Source organism: Amblyraja radiata, chromosome 3 (assembly GCF_010909765.2).
Source record: "Amblyraja radiata isolate CabotCenter1 chromosome 3, sAmbRad1.1.pri, whole genome shotgun sequence".
Taxonomy (NCBI): domain Eukaryota; kingdom Metazoa; phylum Chordata; class Chondrichthyes; order Rajiformes; family Rajidae; genus Amblyraja; species Amblyraja radiata.
This window is the reverse complement of record NC_045958.1, coordinates 52086660-52109524: the sequence shown is the minus strand read 5'-3', so window position 1 is coordinate 52109524 and position 22865 is coordinate 52086660. Positions and strand designations below refer to the sequence as shown.

Below are 22865 nucleotides of genomic sequence, written 5' to 3'. Positions count from 1 at the left end.
TGCTGATGATACAAAAGTTAATGGTTTTGCAGATAGTGAAGATGGTTATGAAATATTGCAGCAGGATCTGGATCGATTGGCCAGGTGGGCGGAGGAATGGTTGATGGAATTGAATACAGGAAAGTGAGAGGTGTTGCAATTTGGGAAAAAGGGCAGGACCTACAGTGAATGGTAGGTCTCTGGGTAGTGTTGTAGAGCAGAGGGATTTTGGATAACAGGTGCATGGTTCCTTGACGGTCGAGTCGCAGGTAGATAAGGTGGTCAAAAAGGTTTTTAGCACTTTGGCCTTCATCAGTCTGAGTATTGAGTATAGAAGTAGGGAGGTCATGTTGCAGTTGTAAAAGACGATGGTGAGAGTTCTGGGCACCATGTTATAGGAAAGATATTGTCAAGCTTGAAAGGGTTCAGAAAATATTTACGAGGATGTTGCCAGGACTAGAGGGTGTGAGCTATAGGGAGCATTGAGTAGGCTGGGTCTCTATTCCATGGAGCGCAGGTCGATGAGGGGAGATCTTATAGAGGTATACAAAATCATGAGAGGAATAGATCGGGTAGATGCAGAGTAGATGTAGATGCTCAGAGTAGAGGAATCGGGGACCAGAGGACATTGGCTCAAGGTGAAGGGGAAAAGATTTAATAGGAATCCGAGGGGTAGCTTTTTCACACAAAGGGTGATGGGTGTATGGAACAAGTTGCCAGAGGAGTTAGTTTGATGCTGGGACTATCCCATCGTTTAAGAAACAATTAGACAGGTACATGGATAGGACACGTTTGGAGGGATATGGACCAAACCCAGGCAAGTGGGACTAGTATAGCTGGGACATTGTTGGCCGGTGTGGGCAAGTTGGGCCGAAGGGCCTGTTTCCACACTGTATCATTCTATGACTTAAATGATATAAATTAAATAAAAAAAAAAAAAATTCTCAACACAAATAGCAAAGGATGTACAGATACCATGGTAAATAAATCTCAAGCTTCAATTATAGTAAAAGGCTATACATACCTCATTTTGTTCCTCATGTTCCAACAAAGCTTGCAGGAAAACTCGGCGTTCATGACTTGAAGATTTTTGATCAAACATACCAGCCTGAATAACTTTTTGGTCCACATTAAGCTTGTATTTAGCAGCAGCAAGAATCTTTTCTTCCACACTGTTGACTGTGCAGAGGCGTAAGACACGAACTTCATTCATCTGTCCAATACGATGAGCTCTATCTTGGGCTTGCAAATCCTTGTAGATGCACAAGAATAGATTTAAAAAAAAGTCTCAGTGAAACTTACATGATATTATTTTAACAGAAAATTTACAAATAATTTGCAACGTATTTAAATGGACCAGTGCTAGACTTGTTTTTGTAATTTTTCAAACTTTGCAGCAGATTGAACGGATGAGATTGACCTGGCCGTGTTCATTATTTTCTAGCCTCTTGCGTCCCAGTGCATTGAATTTACTTATCCAGACCACGATGCATATACATTCTACAATGCATATGTGGAAGTTTGTTATATTATTCAATGACATGCCAAATCTATTAAAATGTTTAAGAAAGTAGAGGCACTATTGTGCCTTTTTCATAATTGCATACATTATGGGCTGTTTGGGCTGAGGACTGGTCATCCGAGGTAGTAATGTCCAGGAATTTGAAACTGTTAACTCTTCTACCGTCGACCCATCTATGAAAACTGGCATGTCTGCCAAATCCCCCTTTCTGAAGTCAACAATTAGTTCCTTTGTTTTGTTGACATTGAGCGAGCGGCTTTTGTTGTGGTACCACTCGACTCGGTGTTCTATCTTTCTCCTCTGCACAGACTAATCTCCACCCATGACAACAACAGCAGTGCCGTCAGGGAATTTGTATATGGCATTGGAGCCGTGCTTAGCCACAGAGTCACGGGTGTTAAGAGTCGAATAAGGGAAAAGCATGAAGCCCTGAGGTGTACCCGTGCTGATGGTCAGTAAGGAGGAAATGTTAGTGATTTGCACTGATTGGGGTCTGCTGATGTGGAAGGATCCAATTGTGAAGGGAGGCACAGAAGAGCTTGGTGATAAATTTGGAGGAGATAATTCAGTTGAATGCTGAGCCCAAGTCAATGAACATGCGTTTGATGGTATGATCAATGATGTATGCGTTGCTGTTATCTAGATCGACCCACAAAAGGATGAAGAGCCAAGTAAATATCACTTGCCATTGACCTGTTAGGATGATAGGCAAATTGCAGTTGATTCAGGTCATTTCTCAGACAGGAGTGATTTGTGCCACAACTAGCAGACAGACACTGCTGCCTTTTCCTTACGCTGTGGTCCAGTCTATGATCAGACTGTCTAGGTTAAACAGTAGGCTGTACATTGGCCAGAAGGATGCTTTGGAAGGGAGAGAGGTCGCATGACCCAATGCTTTAGTCTTACCTGAAGGCCTCACTGGTGATCATGCTTTCTAGCACAATGGAGGTCACTCACATCATGCCTGCATTTCAGGGGTCAGGTCTGCCAGGCAGTCAGAAGAGCTCAAGTGCATTCAAAGTTTAAAAGCATGTTCCTTGTTGCTGTAGTTATTAGCTTTACAGGAGATCTTTATTTCTGCTCATTGTTGCAGAAGCCCATAAAATTACAAAGGTGTTTTTCTACTGTGTTTCGAGCCAGGTGGCAGAGCAGAGCAGCAGGAAAGTTTCAAAGAGCACTGTTGTTTGTTTGGCTCATTAAAAGGCATAGCAGCAAATAAGTGAAGGTACAATGGAGTCACCTATTTGGAGAAGTCAAGTGAACCTCTGCCTCACCTGAAAGGACTGTCAGGGTCTTTGGATGGAGTCAAAGGAGGAGGTATAGGGACAGGTGTTGCATCTCCTGTCCCATCGTTTAAGAAACAATTAGACAGGTACATGGATAGGACAGGTTTGGAGGGATATGGACCAAGCCCAGGCAAGTGGGACTAGTGTAGCTGGGACATTGTTGGCCGGTGTGGGCAAGTTGGGCCGAACGGCCTGTTTCCACACTGTATCATTCTATGACTTAAATGATATGAATTTAATTTTTTTAAATATTTCTTAACACAAATTGCAAAGGATGTACAGATACCATGGTAAATAAATCTCAAGCAATTAAAGTAAAAGGCTATACATACCTCATTCTATTCCTCATGCTCCAACAAAGCTTGCAAGAAAGCTCGGCGTTCATGACTTGAAGATTCATGACTTGAAGATTGTAGGCAAAGGTACCGCAGGAGGGGGTGGTTTGGTTGGGAAAGGGCGTTAACCAAGGAGTTGCGGAGGGAACGGTCTCTGCGTTAAGCGGAAAGGGGTGGAGATGGGAAGATGTGGCAGGATCCCGCAGGAGGTGGAAAACATTTTGGAGGATTATGTGCTGTATGTGACGGTTGATGGGGTGAAAGGTGAGGACTTGGGGGAGTCTGTCCCTGTTGCGACTGGAGGGAAGGGGAGCAGGAGCAGCTGTGCAATTGGGATGGCAAGTGGGAAATGCAACAAGCTGCAACATCTCAGACCATATACAAATTACCAAAGAGGAGGTATTGGTGGTTGTAAAGCACTTTAAGGTGAATAAATCCCTTAACCAAGAACATCGTTGGACCTTGTGGGAAGCCAGGGAAGATATTGCAGTGGTCCTTGCAGATATTTACATCATCTTAAGTCACAAGTAAAGTTTCAGAGGACTGGAGGGCTATTGTTGTACTGTTATTTAAGAAGGGCAGCAAAGACAGGTACCTACAGACCGATAATGCCTGTGGGAAAGTTGTTGGAGGATATTCAGAAGAACAGGATCTATCAGCATTTGGATGGATAAGAACTGATTAGGAGTAGTCAGCATGGTTTTGTGCATGGGAAATAGTTTCTCAGAGACTAGCCAACACGCTAACTTGGTTGGAATGAAAAGGTTGGGCCAAAGGGCCTATTTCCACGTTGATAGAGAAATAGGTATGATTCAAGCTGTAGGTGGCTTAGGATCTTTGCATCAAAATAATTCTCATACCTGATGTGGATTCCAATCACTGTCAAAAATGACAACAGTATCAGCTGCTTGAAGATTCAGACCAAGCCCACCGGCGCGGGTACTCAGCAAGAATATGAAGTACTTGGAGTTTTCTTCGTTGAACATTTTCAATAAAGTACCACGGTCATCTGCTTTAGTTGTTCCTGTGTACAGATAAAACATGGAGAATTTAAGACCAAAATGCGCACATCTTCAGTCCCATAAAAGATCATTTCAAAGTACATCAGGATCACAGGCATTTTACAAGTGTATGTATCAACACAAAGTAAATGCTTATGTTAAATCCTTCCTGTCACATGGATTTATCTTCCAAGAGAGAAAATAAAAAGTCTATAACTAAAGCCTTCAAGTTCTGATTTTCAATAAATAATCCTGCTTTAAAAAGAAACAAAATAACCCACTTTGCAAGAGTGTTATCCAGTTCTTAATAGATGGTAAATGTTTTCATCACATATTTAAAAAAGTCATATAATTTGTTTTGACAGGACATCTTAGAAAAATAACAGATTAAAACCCAGTATTCATAACTGAATATTAAGAGTCATAGAACATACAGCAAGGAAACAGACCTTTTGACCCAACTGGACCATACTGACAGGGATCCAAATTAGTTCAATTTAATCGCTTTTGGCCCATATTTCTCTAAACCTTTCCTATCCACATATCAATTCAAGTTTGTAATGTGCTGTTATAGTAACTGTTTCAACTATTTCGTCTGGCAGCTTGTTTCATATAACTGCCACCTACAGTGAAAAAGTTGCCTCTCAGATCAATATTAATTGTTCCCCTCTCACCTTAAACCAATGTCCTCTGGTGGTTGATTTCTCTATCTTGGGTAAAAAACTGCATTCAACCCATGTTTGCCCCTCATTATTTTATTCACCTCTATAAGATCAGCATTCTGCACTCCAAGGAATACACTCCTAGCCTGCTGAACCTTTCTCTATAACTCAAGCCCTAGAGCCCTTCCATGACCTTGTAAATCATTTCTGCACTCTATCCAGGTTAATGACATCCTTCCCATAGCAGGGTGACCAAAACTGAATACAATATCCCAAATGTGACCTCACCTTTGCCTTGTACAACTGTAGCACAACGTCCCTACTTCTATACTCAATACCCTGACTGATGAAAAGTCTTCTTTACCATCTTATTTACCAATGATGCTACTTTCAGGAAACTATGTACCTGTACTCATAGATCCCTCTACTCAATAATACTCCTCAAGGCCCTACTGTTCACTTTGAAGCTCCTGCCCCAGTTTGACTTCCCAAAATACAAAACCTCACACTTATCTGCATTAAACTCCATTAGCTATTTCTCATTTTTGATAACCATCTTCACAGTCTATAATACCACCTACTTTAGTGTCATCCGTAAACTTACTACCTTGTATATTTTCATCCAAATCATTGATATAAACCACAAAAGCAATGGACTTAGTGCCAATCCCCAAGGCACACCATTTGTCACAGCTCTCCAGTCTGAAAAACAACTTTTCACCACCACCCTCTGCTTCCATCCATGAAGCCAATTCTGCACTCAGTTAACTAGCTCTCTCTGGATCCCATGCTATCGAACCTTCCAGAGCAGCCCACCATGTGGAATCTTATTATAGGCAAAATATTGTTCCACTGGAATAATTTTGTATTTATAAACCATAATGATGCCAATTTATAAATACAATTCTATTAACAGTTGATGAAGTTATATGGAATTCCACACAAGCATTAGTTATTATTTACCAGTTCCTACTGAATTTGGCCCGTGCATGTAAATTGTTTTACAAGGGCTATAATCAGAATGGCACAATGCTATTTTGGTTATTGGGTTCAAGTTCTATAATGTTAACATACCATCGAGTCGCAAATACAAAAAACTTCTGTATGCAAAGTAGTCCTCCATTATGGTCATCAATGAGGTCATCTGGCAGAACAACAGTACCCTGTGATTAGTAACACACAGTTTTGGCAAAATGCGGTCCAATAATTCAAATTTTCCTGAAGCTCGATATAGGTCAGGACTAGATGGAAAGTAATGGAAAGAAAATCAGCATATATTGCAGTTAGGTAAGCAGCATGCCTTGAATATTAAAACATTTAATCAAAATAAAGGCATGTTGAACCTTACATCAGAGAAGAATTGGTTAATTACTGTAAGCCAATAAGTTGACAAATATTGAAACTCATTGCCGCCTTAATTATTTCAAGAAATGCTAGTGAAATATTGAAACTGCAATTTATCAGGGACAGATTGAACTGTTCCCCCCCCCCCCCCAAAACCAAAAAAACAATGTGTAGAAGAACTCAGCAGATCAGACAGCACCGGTGAATATAAATGGACAGACTATGTTTCAGGTATAGGTTATTCTGCAAAACCTGAATCTGTTTTTTTCCCCCCTCAAGATACTAGCATCTCTCAAGGTGATTTTAAGACAAACTAGCTTTTCCCATTATTATATAATGCAGGAAAAACAGGTGCCCCCCTGACAAAGATAGCACTAATGATCAAAGGATCATTTTATTTACATATGAGCTCATTTAAAAACATCTGTTAACCCTAGACATGTGATACAAACAAATCAAAACCGGCTCAATTAAAAGGAATTGAAGCAAGTTTGCCATCTTAAATGTAATTTGCAAAATTTTAAAGTTCCATTAATATTTTCAAAACTTGTCCAGTATGTTTTACTACTCACCCAGTGATGAGTCCTCCATTATATCCTAGGTGTTCAGCAAAAGATTCCTGCAACAGCAAGACAAAACTAGTCACTGCACTGGGTAAAGAAAAACTATACTTCTGGCATATTCAGCATTTACTGTAAGAGTTGGGGAGGGGGATCTGGGAGTGATCTTTCATAAGCTGAAGAAATAAAAATATTATAATTTTGCTATATTCTTAATTATTTTCTGATCTGCAGTACCAATCATTCTGATCAGCAGTACCCATCATTCACAAATAGAAATCTCCATCTCTGTATTTAGAGTCCTACAGTGTGAAAAACAGGCCCTTCAGCCCAACCTGCCCATGCCCCCATCTACACTAGTCCCACGTACCTGTCTAAGTGTTTCTTAAACTTTGTGATAGTATCTGCCTCAACTACCTCCTCCGGCAGCTCATTGCACATACCAATCACCCTTTGTGTAAAAAAAGTTGTCCCTCAGGTTCATATTAAATCTCTTCCCTCCCCTCACCTCCCTTTAAACCTATATCCTCTGGTTCTTGATTCCCCTACTGTGGGTAAAATACTCTATGCATTTACCATATTTACCCTCATGATCTTGTACACCTCTGTAAGATCATCCCACATCCTCCTGCGCTCCAAGGAATAGAGTCTGCTCAATATCTCCCTGTAGCTCAGGCCAGAGTCCTGGCAACATCCTCGTACATCTCTCTGCACCCTATATCTTCACTATATCTTTCCTATAACAGGGTGACCACAATTGAACTAATACCCTAAATGTGGCTTCACCAATGTCTTGTGCACCTGTAACATGACCTCTAACTTCTATACTTATTTGATTTGAATTATAGTATCTAAGAGCTCCCCCCCCCCCTCCCTCCCCCCCCCCCCCCCCCACAAAACTGCTTTCAAAACAAACAAAGGCTATGCCGGCATTTAAAGAAGAGTATTTGGAGAACAAGATCTCAGACCTGACAAAGCTCATGGTTTACCAGGTAACAGTGATCCCTGTTCTTCCATAAGAAATACCCACAACAAGCAAAGCAAAACAATGAAAAAATATTATCACTGTCTTCACAAAATTCTTCTAATTCTATTGAAGGATAAGCCATCACTCATTAAGTATCTCTATTCACACAACACCCCAGCAATGAAGGCCAAGTTACTCAGCTGGCTAAATTGAGCAGACCAAGCCAATTGCATGTAGCACACCAAATGCCCAAGAAATACATGCTATTTTGGGGAGTGAGAAAAATGTTAAAGGATGTGCTCAAGGTTTTCTTGAAATGCAACATCCCTATTAACTTTTGGCATCCTTTGATCTTTGACTGCTCAAATTGGAAAAGAACCATTTGGGATGGCATTGAGGACCAAGATGCCACATGTTGCGACAGAGACACCTCACATAAGTGACCGAAGGAGTGGAATACCATCCAGCTCTTTCAATAACTGCCACTTCCCCTCCATTAAAGAAACTACAGATCCCACAATGAATTAATCAGTTATCCAGAACTGGAGGGGAAGCAAGTCATTCTTCAACCTGAAGGAATGCACAAGAAGAAAAATATCAGTGGCATCAGGAACTTACCTCTATATGTTGAAACATGAAGGGATGATTGCATATTTTTCTGAGCTGCATTATGGTATTCATGAGAGTTTTAGCACCACCTTTACCCTGTAGGGAAACAGAAGCAATTAAAGTAATTCAAAAAATAAATTGCTACTGCTCCTGTAAATTTTGAACCTGCAAGCATAATAATAGATATTATTTGACAAGTACAACATTAATTTCACTTAGGTTCAAGTTTGATAAAGAGCAAGCCAACTTTTATTGTTGGGCAAGCCAGGTTAGTAACATTTATTGTGAATTCTGTTTTGATAACACAATAGAGGTATATGTAAAGGATCCCAACAAATATGCAGCCTGTTTGTCACTTTATCCATCTAGAAACAGAAAGTAAGAATTAAATTGTAGAATTAGTCATTATAAAATAATTGTCTGCAATAGGTCTGTTAAAACAAATAGAAATACAGAGATTGAAACATTAAGTCCATCTTTCTCTCAGGTTCTGTCCAAAAAACTACATGCTCCTGTAAATATTTTTTGGCATTACACATATATATCTGACAATAAAAAACTGAATGAAACCAACTTGAACTGCAGTGATGTGCAGTGATGTGCACTACTAAAGAAAATGATTGACTACTACATTTTTGAGAGAGGTGCAGAGGAGATGGATTCTGTTGGGAGATATTCAGTTATGAGGGGCATGGACATAGTAGACAGTAAGAACATTTGCCTCATGGGAGAGAATATGCAAGACCAAAAAGCAGAGATTGAAGGTAGGGAATAAGGTTGAGAGGGAATCAGTGGAATGTTTTTCACACACAGGGTGGGTGCATAATGGTTAAGCAGTTCAGTTTGGTTTAGTTTAATGTCACATGTACTGATGTACAGTGAAAAGCTTTTGTAGTGTGCTAACCAGTCAGCAGAAAGACGATACATGATTTCAATCGAGCCATTCACACCGTACAAATACATGATGTGGGAATAACGTTTAGTGTAAGATAAAGCCAGTAAAGTCCGATCAAAGATAGTCCGAGGGACATTAATGAGGTAGATAGTAGTTCAGTACTGCTCTCTGGTTGTGGCAGGATGGTTCAGCTGCCTGATAACAGCTGGGAAGAAACGGTCCCCGAACCTGGAGGTCTGCGTTTTCACACTTCTGTATCTTTTGCCTGATGGGAGAAGAGGGAGTGGCCAGTGTGTAACTCGACCTTGATTACGCTGCTGGCCTTGCCAGGGCAGCGTGGGGGTATAAATGGGGTCAATGGAAGGGAGGTTGGTTTGTGTGATGGTCTGGGCTGCGTTCACAATTCGCTGCAATTTTGCGCCGGTAGGTATAGATAGGTACATGCTGATTGGCATAAACATGTTTGGCCTTATCCTGTGCTGTATGACTCTTACCATGACATCAAACATGCCACAATCATAACACACATCTTCCCCATCCCTTGTATCTTGTACAGATTTCCATTCATCTTAAAAATTAATCAAATCTATTCATGGCCTCACCCTACCCTTATTTCACATTCTCCTATAAACTTACATCCTTTCATTTGTCTTTCTCCTTTTGCTCTGGCCTTTGAGCCAGTTCTGGAAGCACAACTTACAGCTAAATAATGGATTATGAAGAGATTTTAAACTGCTTCATCTAACTGCTCCCTCCATGGCTTTCCTAATTTTCTTATCAATTCTATTTATCCCCTTATTTCTTTTGCTGCCTTTAAAACATCCAAGAATACAATGTTCATTCCTTTGCTATTGCTGTAGGTGCCTAGCAATTCAATACCTCTCTGTATACCACTTAAATAATTTATTAAAAAACAAATTGCTGGAAACATTCAATGAGATTAGCAGCGTTTTCTGTTCTTATTTCAAATTTACAGTATTTTGTTTTTGTTTTTTATTTTTTCTCAGTCAATTTCCAAATCTCCCCCAAAATTTGGTATGTGTAAATTGAACCGTCAATCAGTAGCACACAGCGCTCAATTCTTTCCATGCATTTCTTGGAATTAGCTTTCACTGCAAATTTGCCGCTTTCTAAACTTCAGACTAAATATGCACACTATTATTGCAATTCTCTATGATTACATCCCTTTTTATCACTTGCGAATGATATTTTGGAAGTCTATCATATTAAAGCCTTTTCAGATTTTCTGTCATTATCAAAATTACCAGGATTCAGGCTTTTTAAACTAGAGAAATTAAAATTGTTCTCCTCTGTGCAGCAAACATTACAAGGTATAACGATTGGGTGGTGTTTACTTTGGATGCACCTGCAATTACAACACAAATCGGTCCTATCAAGTTCCCACTCAAGCTCCACTGCATCTGCTTTCAAGTAAAATCTGTTCTGTTTAATAATTTAACAGAACTGTTTTATAATTATTCCTCACTTAAGCAAGCGCAAAGCAGAGGCACGTTAAAATGCGGGCGTATGACTTACTACCTGGAACAATACCTGTTCGTACCTTTTTATCTTTCTCAGAGCCATCAGTTAGAAGAATTCCTTTAGCTTGCATGTGACGATACAGAACCTTTTGCAGAGAGGACATGTCACATTTGATGACGTACTCAACCTAAAAATCAAATTTAATTTGTTACATTAAAAAATAAATGACATCTCTATTGCAAAACGTTTTTTAAATAGCAAATTCGGCTTGATTCTAAATGGACCACATTTCAGAATGAAATCCTAATATCTTATAGTTCATTTTTTGGACGTGGGCATCACTAGCAAGGCCAGCATTTATTGCCCTTGCCCCAATTTCCCCCTGAACTTAGTCGGGAGCTTCTTCCTGCAATCCGGTTGGCAACGTGGTTCTAGGTTTTAGACCAAGCGACTGCTGCCTTTATCCTTCTTGGTGGCAGACATTGTAGGTTAGTAAGGTGCTTGTGAAGTAGCCCGGGGAAGTAAGCGCAGTGCATTTCATAAATGGCACATACTGTGCAATGGTGATGAGGGAATCACTTGATTTTGATGAAGTACCAATCAAATATCTTATTCTCGAGATAACATGCTGCAAGGTGCTTGACAAGTGTTATGCTTCATTGTGGTAAGTGGAAAGCATTGCATCATGCTCCCTAGGTTTAGCCTAGTTTATTTTAGTTTAGTTTAGAGATACAGCATGGAAACAGGCTCTTCGGTCCAACGAATTTGCGTCGACCAACGATCACCACTCACCACCTTGTTTAAAAAAGCTGCCATGCACATCTCCTTTAAACATTGCCATTCTCATCTTAAAGCCATGCGCTCTAGTATTTAATATTTCCATCCTGGGAAAAAGGGTTCTGACTGTCTATTCCCTCTATGCTTCTCATAGAAACATAGAAATTAGGTGCAGGAGTAGGCCATTCGGCCCTTCGAGCCTGCACCGCCATTCAATATGATCATGGCTGATCATCCAACTCAGTATCCCGTACCTGCCTTCTCTCCATACCCTCTGATCCCCTTAGCCACAAGGGCCACATCTAACTCCCTCTTAAATATAGCCAATGAACTGGCCTCAACTACCCTCTGTGGCAGAGAGTTCCAGAGATTCACCACTCTCTGTGTGAAAAAAGTTTTTCTCATCTCGGTTTTAAAGGATTTCCCCCTTATCCTTAAGCTGTGACCCCTTGTCCTGGACTTCCCCAACATCGGGAACAATCTTCCTGCATCTAACCTGTCCAACCCCTTAAGAATTTTGTAAGTTTCTATAAGATCCCCTCTCAATCTCCTAAATTCTAGAGAGTATAAACCAATTCTATCCAGTCTTTCTTCCTAAGACAGTCCTGACATCCCAGGAATCAGTCTGGTGAACCTTCTCTGCACTCCCTCTATGGCAATAATGTCCTTCCTCAGATTTGGAGACCAAAACTGTACGCAATACTCCAGGTGTGGTCTCACCAAGACCCTGTACAACTGCAGTAGAACCTCCCTGCTCCTATACTCAAATCCTTTTGCTATGAAAGCTAACATACCATTCGCTTTCTTCACTGCCTGCTGCATCTGCATGCCTACGTTCAATGACTGGTGTACCATGACACCCAGGTCTCGCTGCATCTCCCCTTTTCCTAATCGGCCACCATTTAGATAACAGTCTGCTTTCCTGTTTTTGCCACCAAAATGGATAACCTCACATTTATCCACATTATACTGCATCTGCCAAACATTTGCCCACTCACCCAGCCTATACAAGTCACCTTGCAGTCTCCTAGCATCCTCCTCACAGCTAACACTGCCCCCCAGCTTAGTGTCATCCGCAAACTTGGAGATATTGCCTTCAATTCCCTCATCCAGATCATTAATATATATTGTAAATAGCTGGGGTCCCAGCACTGAGCCTTGCGGTACCCCACTAGTCACTGCCCGCCATTGTGAAAAGGACCCGTTTACTCCTACTCTTTGCTTCCTGTTTGCCAGCCAGTTCTCTATCCACATCAATACTGAACCCCCAATGCCGTGTGCTCATGATTGTATATACTTCCATCAGGTCTCTCCTCAACTTCTAGGATTCCAGATGAAAGAGTCTAAGTCTGTCCATCCTCTCTTTGTAGATAATAATCCTATTAACTAATAAAGGCAGCACAATGGCGCAGAGGTAGCATTGGTGCCTGACTATGGGTGCTGTCGGTACGGAGTTTGTACGCTCTCTGTTACTCGGGTGCTCCAGGTTCCTACCACATTCCAAAGATGTGCAGGTTTACAAGTTAATTGGCTTCTGGAAATTGTCCCTAGTGTGTAGAATAGAGCTAGTGATAGAGGTGTCCCTAGTGTGTTGAATAGAGCTGGTGATCGTTGGTCAGCTCAGATTTGGTGGGCTGATGGGTCAGTTTCCACACTATCTCTAAACTAAATCAAATCCCTAATCCAGGCATCACTCTAGTGAACTTCTGTGTCCTTTCCAGAGCCTCCACGTCCTTCTGAAATTGGGCGATCCAGAGCTAAAAGCAACACTCCAAATGTAATCTAACCAAAGTCCTACAAAGCTGCATCATGATTTCCTGGCTCTTATATTCAAGCATACCCTTTTTACCACTCTATCGTTTTAGCACGTTCAGGGAGTTATGCTGCGCTCCAGACCTTATCACAGCACGAGCCAAGCATGGACCAAACAGATGAATTACAGAAGTGAGGTGAAAGCAATTGTCAACACAGAGGCAGTATTTGACCATCTCTTAGAGGAGATATTAACTATCTACCTTTGTAATTCAATAGGATCACAATTGGTGAGCCATCCAAGATCAACCTCGAAGTAATCACCACTGACCATAAACTCAACTGGACTGGTCACATAAATAACAGACCTACAAAAGCAGGGTTTCCTGTAATAATAATTTCATACCAAGCCACATCAAAGCCAGTACACCATCAGTGATAGAGCAGGGGTACTATAATGCACTTTCCTCTTGTCTGAATGAGTGGCTTCAATCACTTAAAAAAAAACCTCATTCTTATTTGGGAAAAGCCTGATTAGTCTCACATCCACCACCCCAAATATTCATTCTCTCACTCACTGACATTCATTGTTTACCCTTCTACAAAAGCACTGCAATTACTCATTCACTGGATGTAACTCGTGGGATTTTACTCAACAGTACTGTGGGAGTATCATCATCAGAAGGATTACAGAGGCTAAAGAAGTTGGCTCATCATCATCTTTTCAGGGACATTTAGGGATGGTGATAATTGTTGATCTTGCAGTTTTTTTCGCCTTTCTATTACAGCTCAAGTACACAAGAGTAGTGGAAATCTGAAACACACTTTTCTAATAAATTGTTGTGGAAATGCTATAAATGACCAATTTTCTGTTTCTCCAAGCCACTGAAGAAAATGTTAGAACCTTTTCTGGCAACTGAGATTCCACTTCTTTTTTCAATCTCCTCAGAAGGAAAGGACGCAGCACTTTGTGAAGACGGCGAATGATCAGGATAGTTTCCTCCTCGTTTAGATCAACCTGTTTAAAAAAAAACAAAAAAAACAGGTTCGGTTTAGGAAGGAGCTGCAGATGCTAGTTTACACCGAAGATAGACACAAAAAGCTGGAGTAACTCAACGGGCCAGGCAACATCTCTGGAGAAAAGGAATAGGTGATGTTTTGGGTCGAGACCATGGCATATTTATAACACAGCTTTTCCCATGTGGAGAAAATGTAGACATAGACACCATCTGAATGATATCACCGGGTGGCTCCGTCAGCGATGTCAGCCTCGCCAACAGTCTGTCTGTCTTTTCGTTATTTTTAGTGTGTTTTAAAAAGTATGTGTTAATGTTCTCTGGTTTGTTTTATGTGGGGGGTGGGGAGGGGGTCTGGGGAAACTTTGTTCAATCTCTTACCTTGCCGGAGATGCGATTGTTTTCCGGATCGTATCTCCGGTCGCTTTGCAGCCTAACATCATGGAGCTGGCGGCCTTGCTCGAGACTAACTTTGAGCCCCACCGCGGGACCGTTGACTTACCATCGGAGCTTGTGATCCCTTGACTGGGATCGACGCTCCAACTGCGGCCTGCGGATTTCACCATTGAGGAGCTCGCAGTCTTGGGTAGAGACTGATGACGGGAAGCTCCAAAGTCGCAAGAGGTTTGACTAGCCTCGATCCGGGGTCCGATCACCTGGTGAGGGAGCTAGACCCCCCCCCCCCCGATAAGGGAGCTGGATCGCCCCGATGCGGAGGGCCCGACCGCCGGCTACGGGAGCCAAGGTCGTCCCGACAACGGAAGGTTTGAGGCCCCCCCCCCGAGGAGAAAGAAGGGAAGTGATTGAACTTTTTCTTTCACCTTCCATCACAGTAAGGAATGTGGAGGAGTCACTGTGGTGGATGTTTATGTTAAAATGTATTTTGTGTGTTTTGTTGCTTTTTATTGGTGTGACTGTATGGCAAATCAAATCCCTCATGTTATGATGATTATTCTGTTGCATAACAATGATATAGCAAAGGGATTGGATGGTAAAGAGAAGAAATAACCATTTAGCATCACAAAATGTAAACAAATACTAGGCTTGGTTATTTCTTCTCTTTACCATCCAGCCTTTTTCTATATAAATTTGTAAACAAACTTTTAGTTGTTTTGTTATTGATTGAATACTGCCTCATACAAAAAAAAATTGTTAATTAATCAAAACTCAATATTTCATCCTAATTCTAAGGAACACTGCAAGATTCTAATGGGCCTGTCCCACTTAGGCGACTGCCGTCACCACATGGTCGCCATATGTTCGCGGGTGGTTGCTGGGGAGTCGCCTTCATGGTCGTGAGGAGTTCCTGCATTCTGGGAACTAGTCGCGGCCTCATTATGGTCGCTGTGAATTTTTCAACATGTTGAAAAATTAGCGGCGACTAGAATGAAGCCGCCATGGAGAGTAGCAAGAATTCTCGAGCCGTAGGTTGGTCGCCAGGAGGTCCTAATGGGTTGCCAGGAGGTCGAAGGTTCTCGGAGGTTCTCGTAGGTTGTAGCCGGTGGTGACCAGTGAATTTCATTGGCTCATTGGGGAAAAAAGGTAAGCAGCAGTTTTCAGAACCAAGGATAACCGACCGGTAATGTTAAATGTCCGCCGAGCTTAATAGCCGTGTATCTCTGGCTTCTTAAAAGTTGTCTCCATTCCTTCTCCCCGCTCTTTGAAAGGACTTACCGTACATTGTGCTTTAGCTGTCTTTTTACAGCGCCAACCTTCCTGTTCATTGCAGTGTGTGTCTGTTTCGCCTTGACTTTACACCGTGTGAATTTTTTTAGACAGCATTCCTCCCCGCTTGCCCTGTCTCCCGCCTGCATAACGGGCTGGTGAAGGAAGCGATGTGTTTGTGTGTGTGTTCCACTCTGACAGTCGCCATTCCAGTTACCGGTTTTTCAGGCGACTGCCGGCAACTTGACAATCGCCAGCAGTCCGCTGAAAAATCGCCTAAGTGGGACAGGCCCATTAGTCTGATCTTTGGTCCCAGATACTTGGATGCAAAAAGAGTTGCCATGTATAAAGTTTGCTTTTTCTGTTGATTACCCTGGTCTGGAAATTGGAATAAAGAGATATAATGTTTCCACATGCCAACCTTCCCACCATTTATCAAATATCCCTGAGCACAGAGGCTTCAAGGTGCCAAACACAGAATCAACGTGGAAAACAAAACACTGCAGATGCAGTAAGAGATGGGCAAACGTGAAATTAACCATTTTGGTCGGAAGAACAGAAAAACAATGTATTATGTTTGTGTTAGATTGGGGTGTTAATGCACAAAGAGACTTAAATGTTCTTGTGCTCATCCACTGAAAGCAAATATGCAGGTATGGTACACAATTAATGATACATTGGCCTTCGAAGCAAGAGTACAGGATTGTACAAGGGCAAGAGTACAGGAATGTATAAGGGCAAGGGCATAGCTACAGTTACATGGGAACGGCAAGATCACACTTTGGAGTATTGTGTACAGCTTTGGTGTTCGTCCCCAAGAAAAGATAATACTTCCCCTAAAATAGTACAACAATGGCTCATTAGATGGATTTTTGGGGCAGCAGGACTGTCATTTGAGGAGAGATTAGATTGACTAGAGTTTAGAAGAACGAGGGGGGGGGGGGGATTCTAACTGAGGCTGGATAAGGTTAGTAAGAAGGGACTTCCCATAACCTTTTAAATCTCCATCATCCAAAATCCTCTCAGCAATATATATTTAATGACTGTGTTCATATAATGAATCTGTATGTAGTATAATTCAATGATTTTTGTTTGGATGTTTTGGTTGCCTAAATTTATAACAACATAACTTTAAAGAGAAATGCAAAACAATAATGGCATGATCTTTACCCGTTCTCCAGTCATGGCGAATGGAGCATTAAACCATTGTTCAAAGGTGCTGCAGCTTTTGAAGATAGTAGGCAAAAGAAAATTCAGAAGAGCCCAGAGTTCAGGAAGTTTGTTTTGCAGGGGTGTTCCAGTCAAGAGGACCCGACGAGGTGCAACGTAATGAGTATTCAGCACCTGGGTCAGCTTACAATGGTGATTTTTCATACGATGACCTTCATCTACAATCATGTATTTCCATCGAAGCTACGAAACAAAAGGAATATTTGGTGAGTCAAAGCAACTTTCCCAGAACCTTACAATCAAATGAATTATTCTACTGAGAAGTTATGGAAAACTACTTAAGAATACACCACAAGTATAGTCATCTAGTTATTTCTATTTCTCCTCTTACAGCCAAATCATGAATTATTACAAATTACAACTTGGAATTTTAATAGTTCATTAAAGCAATATTGCACCACTCACCCATAGCCCCCAACTGCACGGACGTGGCAAAAACGTGTTAAAAAAAATAAGATCAATGTGAACGCATCTCCTCCATTATCCTCACTCTCCCCACCCTCCACCAACCCTCCTCTGCTTCCTCCCCTCACCCCCTCCCTCCCCTCCTCTCTCTTCCCCCTCCCCATCTCTATTACCTGGGCAGATGGGGTGAGATGGCTCTGCTGGTAAGGAATGAAATTCAATCCTTGGCAAGGGATGACATTGGATCAGAAGGTATAGAATCAATGTGGGTAGAGTTAGGAAACTACAAGGGTAAAAATGACCCATTGGGAGATATATAGGGCTACGAACAGTAGCCATGAGGGTAAGTGGGGGAGGTGAGTAGGGAGAGTGGGGGAGGAGGAGGGATAGAGGGAGAGGAGGGGAGAGGGGTTATGGAGGGAGGGAGGGAGTGATTGAGGGTAGGGGAAAGGAGAGGAAGGGAGAGGTGAGGGGAGGGGAGGAGGACAGGGGAAAGAAGAGGAAGCTGAAGACGAGGGGGAGGAGGAGGAGGATAGAAGTGGGATGGCGAGGTAATGAAAATATTAAATGCAAACTTATTAACTTTAACTTAACTTCTGCCATTAGTGCGGGCCCGTCAGCCAATCATACGCAGTTGGGGGCTATGGCTCAGTGGTTGAATATTGTGTTGGGGGACCAGGCCTCCCGTGTGACAGAGACCCAACGGGTACCACTTAGTCCAGTTTCCTTATCAAGTTGGCATATTAGTACAGGTTTGTTGCCGAGTCCTTGAACATCTCCCCCTCTACCAACTCCCAGAGATGTTGCTCTGCCTTCCCTGACAAGCTCTGTGCAGTATTCACTGCTGGGGCTGTGCTCTTCAGTCTCTACTTATATGCAGGAAGGAGCACCGCCAGATGGTCAGATTTCCCAAAGTGAGGACGAGAGATGGAGTGATATGTATCTTTGATGGTAGAATAGCAGTGGTCAAGCGTGTTTGATCCTCTGGTGCAGCAGGGCACATGCTGGTGGTAGTTTGGAAGTTTCTCACTTTCCCTGATGCCTCCACTCATTCCATGCGATGGGTGGAGAAACCTTTGGGCTGGAGGGCCTAGTCTGCGGAGCGGGTTGAGCCATGTCTCCATGAAACAGCACACAGCATTCCCTCATCTCTCTTTGATAAAGCAGCCTTGCATTTAAGTTCTCTAGGGGACAGCACATTGGCTAGTAGAATAATAGGGTGAGTGAAGGGAGAGGGAGGTCGTTGTCCCCTGCACTTCAGTCTTACGTGGTGGTCAGCAACGTTTCCAGACACAAAGGAGGCTTCCCCAGCTCTACATTTGCTCTACCTGCAACCCGCTGCGAAGTTGGGCAATCTCCTGCCATTGGGAAATCCCTTACAATCGGCAGCTCCATGGCCGTCGGGAGATCGCAATAACTAATCCATTTAAATGGACTAACAGCTTGCAAGTAAAAGCATTGATTTGTGCTGTTTCTTTTATCCAAATAAGTTCGGAACTGTTATATTTGATCCTTTGCAGTTTTGCTGCAAAATGTCAACACAGAGCGGCGCAAGTTTCAGACAGGTCCCCTACATGTTTCTGTTACCCACCTAAGCCTCTAAATGCTACTATTATGTCTGCATCCACCACCACCCCTGGCAGCACAATCCAGGTACCTAGCACTTGCCCCACAGAGCTATGCCCTTTAATATTTGACATTCCAACCTTGGGGGAAAAGGTTCCGTTTACCCTAGCACTCATATTTGTTTATCTTCTGAAAGTTCTCCCCTCATCATCCAACACTCCAGAGAAAACATGCAAACTTTTTCAAACATCTCAGAGCTAATACTCTCTAATCCAGGAAACATATCGGTGAACTTTTTCTGCACCCTCTCCAAGGTAAATCCTTCCTGTAACTGTAATCAGAAATGCACACAATAGCCTCACCAAAGTTTTATGAAGCAACAACTGCTTCTTCCCACTAGAGGCAAAACAAAGTATTTCACTGTATCTTAGTGCACATGACAATAGATCAATACCAAACAATTCCAATACATTTAGGTTAATTTCTATTAATCTGACAGTTGCTGCTACATCAACCCAAAATGAGCAAGAAATCTTACCAGCAACTACAATTACATTTAGTAAATAAAGTTTATCAGATGGGTAAATCTGTCTTACCTTAGCAAGCACGTGTTTGTCCTTAATGATATACTCATACGTGGTTAAAAGAACATTGAATTTTCCGCTGCGCATCTGTGGAATAAAGGACCGACGAAGCGCAGGAGTACCCTGAGGTACAAATGAACATTACATCAGAATAGCAAGCCAACAGATATTTACTAGTATTTCATCAAACTTAATTAATACTGTGCATAACTACATTTGGACCTGCATTAAAATTACATTACCTTGTACTAACAGTTATGTCTTATTTAACAAACCTTACAACGATTTTTAAAGATTCTGTAGATTGAATGCTCCAGTTTAAATGTTCCATTATGTTTACTCATTGTAGTGCAGCCCACCAGCTTTCCATGTTTTAAATAAAATTAAATAAAGCACATCTTGCCGGGTTAGTCAGTATAATGGCAGGAAATTTGAGAGAAAAGCGCAAAAGAAAATGATCCATAATGATAAATAGCCACATTATAGTACAACCTTGTGAAAAAATATCAGTGCAGCAATATTTCCATTCTTAATACTACCAACTTTTATTTCAAAGCTTGCTGTCTATTAAACACTGATATTTTCCCTATTTTTAATGAGGAACAAAAAATGTCAATAATAATTATGCAAAATTAGTTATAGATGCACATTAACAAGTGAACTACATAAAAATATTTATCTTAACATTCACAGGTTCAATCTAAATATTATATTGTATGTCCTGCCAAATCAATTTTGAGCAAGGATCACTCATTCTCTGTTGCCCACAATGATATGTTATTCATATTATATTGCAGACTAATTTGTTAAATTAGAAAAATACTGGTGTTAGTAATTTACACCATTAACATTCAAAACTAATTGCACATTAGTATGCAACTCTTTTTACTTCCTCCCCTCCAATGACCTAATTTTTATTTTGATCTGGCAAGGAGCATTTATTGTTCATCTGAAACGCAAAGCATACACTATGGAATTAAATTTAAAAAATGTGATTACTCTAAACCTGTTTCAAAAGCTACACAAAATCAGGAATTCTGCACATTTTCTACACCGAGGCCAAAGAACTAACCTTATAAGAAATTTTCACAACAGATGGGGCCCATTTATCAAACTCATATACCCAGTTCGACAAAGTTCTAAAGGGAAATACAAAAAAAGTTAAGCATTGACGACCAATTCAAATGTTTAAATATTACAAAAATATATAAATTAGATAGGTTTCATTCATCCATCAATTCAAAAACAATTATATTACTTACCCAGCATTTCAAATAAGTAGGTGTTGTCAATCTACATGTAGACTACAATATAATAATTGGGAACATCTTTCACTCCCAATGTAATTAATAAATCACCAAATACTGAATCACACTAAACAAGTCAGATTCGATGCTAGCCATGATGCCATTTTAAAACTGCATTATCAATCGGCATATGGTCTGTATCTCTTAGTTCCCTGCATGTTCACGTGTCTGTGGTGCTGTTGTATCTGCTTACACCATTTCCCCATGCAAAACGTTCCAGGCACCTACCACTCCCTGTGCAAAAGAAAATTGCCGCATAAACTCTAAAAATTTCCTCCCTCTCACTTTAAAGCAAGAATTTGTCATTTCCACCCTGGGAATACGACCCCGACTAACTAGAAGCAATCTGCTGGAGGAATTCAACATATCAAGCAGCATCCATAGGTTCTAAGGAATGTTTGAGGTTTTTCGGTCGAAATCCTGCATCAGAATCAAGTCTTGTGTCTCCACTCTAACTACCCATATAATGACTCAGAGTAAACAATCAACATTTGACAAACTCTTTCCATAGCTAATGCTCTTTAATCCAGGCAACCAGATGAACCACGCCTGCACCCTCACCACAGCCTCCAGATCCTGTAATGTAGTGACAAGACAAAGTAAATGTGGCCGAACCAAAGTTTTATACAGCTGCAACATAACCTCCAGACTTTTATAGGTAGCTTCCCAACCGATGAAAGGAGCCATGCCATAAATCTTCTTTATCATCCCATCCAGGTGACATCCAGGGGAGAATTGGTAATAGCCAGAAGGTATGTGGAAGATGTCTGGGCTATACTTTGTTTAAGTTGAAAATAACATGTACACTTTTGTGGAACAAAATGTCAACCGTTGTTTGGTATTATTAAACATAGGACATCCTTCTGCAGTCAAGGGAAGGGGGTTAAAAACAAACAAAAAACAGTTTAAAATGAACGAGAACCAGGATATGCATGAATACACATCATCTGCTGAGAGTCACCTCCCAGCATATTGGGAAAAGGAGGGTGTTTTGATGTCTGAATTCCCAACAAAGGTTTTAATATGCAGAGGCATTCTGGTCAGTTGAGAAGTGTCCCCATTATAAACAGGTAATTCCATGGAGTGGTTTGCCCAACCAAAGAAAAGTTGAAATTGAAACTATATTTGATACCCCTTGGTACACAAAAATGCTGGAGAAACTCAGCGGGTGCAGCAGCATCTATGGAGCGAAGGAAATAGGTGACGTTTCGGGCCGAAACCCTTTTGATACCCCTTGTTATTTTTGTGGGGTACAAAACCTCAACATTCTTGGGAATTCTCCATGAGATGTTTGTTATGCTAAATAAGGACTTTTTCCATCTACAGGTTTATTTAAATAAAAACGCAACATTTGGATCCAGGATCTGCTCACGACCCATTATGTGGCCAGTAACCACAGTAGTCTAAGTGAATGAATATTTAAAGCTGGCACCCTATGATTAGAACTGTTTAGGCCAATGACCGCGAGGTCACATGAAATCAAAGAACAAAGCAGATGTAAAGTGTGATTGTACGTACATGTGCGTGTGCATGCAAGCGGCCAGGTAGTTTGGCGTGACAGGGTCACCAGTTGTGGTCACTCACCAGTCGGAATGACAGGGTATGTGTATATTTGCTCAGTAGGCATTCACATCTGAGGGTGTCCCTCTGTTAGTGTTGCATGTCTACTAGGGATACATGATAGTATGTGGGGTAATATTCAGGACACCAAAAGGGCAGTGTATACTAATTCTGGAGACCTTCATTGAGCGCTTATTTGTAAAAGTACGCGTCTGCGAATGTGGAAACAAATCTTTGCTCTGGGAATGGGAATGTGCTTTTTTATTTTATTCCCTTTTTGTCTTTTCATTGTTACTGGAAAACAATAACCAATAGTATCATGGAAAATGAAGATGATTGCCAGTGAGATGAGGACAAACTA

At 41.3% G+C, this 22865-nt stretch overlaps 1 protein-coding gene across 5 annotated transcripts in view; it reads right to left on the bottom strand.

Annotated features, from left to right (window-relative positions):
- smarca2 (SWI/SNF related, matrix associated, actin dependent regulator of chromatin, subfamily a, member 2) overlaps nucleotides 1-22865 on the bottom strand; it is a 140792-nt gene that overhangs the window by 42116 nt on the left and 75811 nt on the right. For 3 of the 5 annotated variants that reach the window (XM_033017796.1, XM_033017797.1, XM_033017798.1), the window contains exons 17-26: nucleotides 20710-20776; nucleotides 19650-19760; nucleotides 17023-17265; nucleotides 14076-14189; nucleotides 10722-10829; nucleotides 8275-8361; nucleotides 6702-6748; nucleotides 5860-6026; nucleotides 3983-4146; nucleotides 1004-1231 (exon numbers count right to left, since the gene is read on the bottom strand). In XM_033017796.1, coding sequence (XP_032873687.1) covers nucleotides 1004-1231; nucleotides 3983-4146; nucleotides 5860-6026; nucleotides 6702-6748; nucleotides 8275-8361; nucleotides 10722-10829; nucleotides 14076-14189; nucleotides 17023-17265; nucleotides 19650-19760; nucleotides 20710-20776 — 1336 coding nt within the window. Of the gene's footprint in view, nucleotides 1-1003; nucleotides 1232-3119; nucleotides 3201-3982; nucleotides 4147-5859; nucleotides 6027-6701; nucleotides 6749-8274; nucleotides 8362-10721; nucleotides 10830-14075; nucleotides 14190-17022; nucleotides 17266-19649; nucleotides 19761-20709; nucleotides 20777-22865 lie in introns of those variants that run through there. The other 2 variants (XM_033017800.1, XM_033017801.1) reach the window with 2 other exon arrangements.